Source organism: Gekko japonicus, unplaced genomic scaffold (assembly GCF_001447785.1).
Source record: "Gekko japonicus isolate JY-2015 unplaced genomic scaffold, Gekko_japonicus_V1.1 scaffold175, whole genome shotgun sequence".
Taxonomy (NCBI): Eukaryota; Metazoa; Chordata; class Lepidosauria; order Squamata; family Gekkonidae; genus Gekko; species Gekko japonicus.
The window spans coordinates 404,254-409,210 of NW_015166425.1; the positions used below are offsets into that span (position 1 = coordinate 404,254).

Genomic DNA, 4,957 nt, shown 5'->3' on the forward strand with positions numbered 1-4,957 from the left:
CAATAAGCTGCTGCCCAAGCGAATGAGGAACCATTTCATTAAACGCCTAGCATTGGCTGCCAAGTGGGGAATGGGTCGATTTGGGCCTCCTTTCTCTAGGAGGGGGAGCACCACCCTCTTCCCGAAACTGTTCCCAGAATTCTGAAAAAGCAACAGGAGGCTCTCGTTCATTTGCATAGCGGGAAGAGCTCCCTAACCCCAGTCTGAGTCCCTCCTGATCCTCCAAACCCTGGTTTGGGAACGTATCGTGGGGTTAGCCACAGTTCTGTGCCTCACTTGCGAGTTTTCTCCTCCACTTCCTGGTTTTCGGACTACGGTTTGTCGTCATGTCTGAATTAGCCAGTCTGTAGTCAGCTTCCCAATCCACGGGGGTCACTTAAAGTCCTAGTTTCCCGTCTGGGTTTATCTGCAAGGCGGAACTAGGTAAGCCAAAGAGAGGAGACAGTAGCATGTTCCCCAACTTCGAACCACGGTTTGGAGTACTGGCACAGTGGTAGCTGAACTGGACTCGAGTGCCAACCTTGGACGATTCACTTAGAAAAACGGGAATCATGAAATTGATTTCTTGCAGGCAAGGGAGATCCAAGGCCCTCTTGAGATAGGCCTCGGTATATTAACCTAACAAATCCAGAGTAGGAATAGGGAATTGGGAGGGACGAGACAGCTTTCCACTTCTTCCCGTGGGTCGTTTGGGCTCCGCACGCCAAATCTCCCCTTCTCTACAAAACGACACCCCTTCGTTTTTTACCCTGGTCTGTTTGGTAAACCCCCAACAAGTCCTGATTAATGTTGGGGGTGGATAGGGATCGCAGGCAGTCCCCCCCCCCCCAAGGCTTCTGTCTTCAGGACCGTAAACCAGTCAAGGGTGAAATATTTCTCTCTCCCAGCAGTGTCCACTAGGTGGGGCTCTCGGGCCCTTCCTTGGCACAAATCCCACTTCTTAGCGCCAAACGAAGTTGGGAGGGAGGGAGGGTGTGAGAAGGTCTCCTCGCGCCCTGTGCCGCAGCCTTTCTAACCGCCGCTCCCTGCCATCCTTTCTCTCCCAGGGGGTGCCACTGGACACCAGCAAGCTGCCCGCCGACCAGAGGCTCCCTCCGTACCCATACAGCCAGCCCGGCTTTCTTCTCCAGCAGAACCAGAAGCCCCTCCATCACCAGCAGGCGCAAGGCACGGGGGCTTCGCAACCTGGACGGCAGCCGCCCGCCCCTCCACACATGCAGTCGCAGTGCCCGTACCCCTCGCATTACCAGCCCAACTCTGCGCTCCAGCACCAGCTCAACCAGCCGCTGGGTGACTTTGGCCTGGGCAGTGTAAGTCTTGCGCCTCGAGGCTCGCTCAGTTCTCGGCATTTCTGGTCGAAAGGACCAGGCAGCAGGGGATGGGAAAGACCTCCGCGTGAGCCCTGGGGAGAGCTGCTGCCAGCCCGAGTAGACAATTCTGACCTCGATGCGCCGATGGTCCAATTCAGTCGAAGGCAGCTTTGTGTGTACACGTGTGTGTTCTGCAGCATGCCCGCCCTCTGTTTGTGGGCATGTCGCAGTCCGGGTTTGTGTAGGATGAAGAGATTGCGGTACCCAAATCAGTACCTGTGTCAACCCGGTCAGACAAAAGGCGTCCCTGCAGTTGAAAACCTAGAACATCAGTTCCAGGCCAGCAAGGGATCTTTTTAGTATGTTGTATACATGGGTCCCAGTCTGGCAGGATAAATCTTTGAGAGGAGAAAAATGGGAGACAGGAACCAGCAAGGAACTTCACAGCCCTACCTCAAACACAGACGACAAAGTGGGAAAAAAGACGGAATTACTGGACAGAGCAGTCGCGGTGATAACCTCAGAAATTATGTGTGGCAGTCCAGTAAAACCATTCATTTACAAAACCACTCGTGTTTGGTTGTAACTTTGAGCGGAATGCTCGAAAGTTCCAAATGCGGTTGTTACTTCGAGCCGAATGCTCGAAAGTTCCAAATGCGGTTGTTACTTCGAGCCGAATGCTCGAAAGTTCCAAATGCGGTTGTTACTTCGAGCCGAATGCTCGAAAGTTCCAAATGCTGTTGTTATTTTGAGCCGAATGCTCGAAAGTTCCAAATGCTGTTGTTACTTTGAGCCGAATGCTCGAAAGTTCCAAATGCTGTTGTTACTTTGAGCCGAATGCTCGAAAGTTCCAAATGCTGTTGTTACTTTGAGCCGAATGCTCGAAAGTTCCAAATGCGGTTGTTACTTTGAGCCGAATGCTCGAAAGTTCCAAATGCGGTTGTTACTTTGAGCCGAATGCTCGAAAGTTCCAAATGCGGTTGTTACTTCGCGCCAAATGCTCGAAAGTTCCAAATGCGGTTGTTACTTTGAGCCGAATGCTCGAAAGTTCCAAATGCTGTTGTTACTTTGAGCCGAATGCTCGAAAGTTCCCAATGCTGTTGTTACTTTGAGCCGAATACTCGAAAGTTCCCAATGCTGTTCTTCCCACATGGCTAGTCCAGAGTAAACCAACCCAAAGGAAGTAGGTAGGTGAAGGGGTTACCCAGAATGGCACCAAGAAGGTATGTTGGGATAGACAGGGAGGGAATTTCCGATTTAAAGGGAAGGAATCCCAAGCTAGGTGAGGGAATATAGTGAAGAGTGATCAGCTGGCAGTGGGACAAGACCGGCCGTGAATGGAAGATGGAGGACATAAAGAACCAGAAGAGGATAGAAGTATGTGGAAGGTTAAGTCTGGGATAAAGAACAGAATGAGGGGAAAGAAGAATATACCCTGCCCCTCTTGAAGGGGAGGGATTGGGTGGTTTCGTGTTCATGGTGCTGGAAGGTGGTTCTGGAGGGGAGCTAGCTATAGAAAATGAGGGCACTAGGTGCCCATCTTCTGCGCCAGGATTTACCCAGCCTCCAGTGAGGAACCTCACTATTGGCCAGATTTAGTACTGAGGTAGGACCCCTGCTGGCATTGGACCGGAAGCGCATGATCCGGCTTCCCATTGGTGGGTTTGAGGAGCAGAGGACCACAGTAAGCGGAAGTCCAAACGCAGTCTTAAGGAGGAAGAGGAGGAGGGTGCATACCAGTTGAGGCGACAGAGGACAGCAGGGCGGTGTCGGTGGGAGGATGGAATTACCCGAGCGGCAGGCAGGCCGGGGCCTGTTTGATAGAGGCCAGCAAGGCGGCTCAGGGCCCCTTCTGAATCACTAAGGAAACGTACGGTGTGTGGGAGATGGTGGGATCTTTGGGTAGAGATGTAAAATTTCCGGAAATTTTGAAGCTTGGGAAAAAACCCGTTTTTCGGGGGGAAACGGAAATTTTTGGAAAAATTGAAAAAATGCTACATTAGCATTTCTTTTGTCTTTTCTAGATTGAAAGTCATTCTGTTACTTTAGGAACATAAAATATGACTGTGGACATTTTTACTTGGCATGAAATTATCACAACTAGCATAATTAAAATATAGTGTATCCAAACAGTTATTTCAAACAGAATACCCACCCACATGCAAAAACAAAACTGAAACTTTTTTATTTTCTTCTGACAGTCGCACCTCCTAAAGGAAGAAATGCATCTTGTTCTTGCATTGGAGAGTTCAGTTTGTAACCTAGGACTTGCTTGTCCTCAGTGCACAGAAATTAGATAATCTGATACCATATATATATTAGAAATTATTTGAAAAATATTTGAACTCCTTGTCTTAAAATATTTTATTCATTGTGTTAAAATAAAATGTTCCATAATCATTTTTTTTCTTTTTTCAATTTTTCGGAAAAAAACAAAAAGGCTTCAGGAAAAAAACGGGGAAAAAACGGGTTTTCCCCGAATTTTTCCGGTTTTTTTCCGGGCCTTCACATCTCTATCTTTGGGTACGAGCCTATACACTTGGGTCATCACTCACAACTGTGAGCATGAGGAGCTCTGGAGAGTCAGGCGAAGGAGCCGTGATCACTGTCCTTCTGGATCATTCAGGCTGTCCGGCTCCTCCCTATCGAAAAGCGCCTTAGCGGGATTCCTGCCTTAATTGAGAGACCCTCCCGCTGGCGGAATTTTCCTTGAATTTCTGGCAGCTGAATGCCAAAAGACTTTGGGGTGAAAACAACATGGGTCTGTGTGTGTGTTTGTAGGCAACCCGGGGGAGCAACCCGGGGAGAAGGAGAAATAAACGTTATCTTATGGGTTAGAAGAATCCACCCACTCGGTATTTCCTTCTTTCCCCCACAGTTTGATCAGTACGGCATGGTCGAGAACACGCCAGGGGGCTATGGATTCAACAACAGCGCCTTCCCAGGAGACCTGGGTGCCTTAAACTACCCCATGGGGGACAACATGGGCCTGTCGGGAGGTGGCGGCGGTGGCAGCAGCACACACGACCCCCGTCTGCTCAACCGCCAGAACCTGAGCCACTGCAGCCGCCATGGCCCCATTCCCAACATTATCTTCACAGGTATTTGGCACCGGGGGGGTTGGAGGAGGGGCAGGCTGGGCTCCTGCTGGGGGTGGCGGGGTCAGTTAAGTGGGTCAAGCATTGACCGGGATGGCCCAGGTGAGGTGAGCCCGATCTTATCAGATCTTGAAAGCTAAGCAGGGTTGGCCCACGTTAGTGTTCAGATGGGAGAACATCGAAGAAATCCAGGGTCACAAGAACATCAGAAGAGCCCTGCTGGGATCAGACCAGTGAGGGTCCATCTAGTCCAGCATCCTGCCTCACACAGTGGCCTCAACCAGTTCCTCTGGAGGGCCAGCAACAGGGCAGAGAGGCAGAGGTCTTCCCCTCATAAGGACATCAGAAGAGCCCTGCTGGATCAGACCAGTGAGGGTCCATCTAGTCCAGCATCCTGCCTCACACAGTGGCCTCAACCAGTTCCTCTGGAGGACCAACAACAGGGCAGAGAGGCAGAGGTCTTCCCCTCATAAGGACATCAGAAGAGCCCTGCTGGATCAGACCAGTGAGGGTCCCTCTAGTCCAGCATCCTGCCTCACACAGTGGCCT

General features: G+C 50.7%; 1 protein-coding gene across 1 annotated transcript in view; it reads left to right on the forward strand.

Annotated features, from left to right (window-relative positions):
• Window positions 1-4,957, forward strand: part of CRTC2 (CREB regulated transcription coactivator 2) — a 69,579-nt gene that overhangs the window by 60,225 nt on the left and 4,397 nt on the right. The window contains exons 12-13 of the mRNA XM_015411720.1: window positions 1,047-1,310; window positions 4,189-4,411. Coding sequence (XP_015267206.1) covers window positions 1,047-1,310; window positions 4,189-4,411 — 487 coding nt within the window. The remainder of the gene's footprint in view (window positions 1-1,046; window positions 1,311-4,188; window positions 4,412-4,957) is intronic.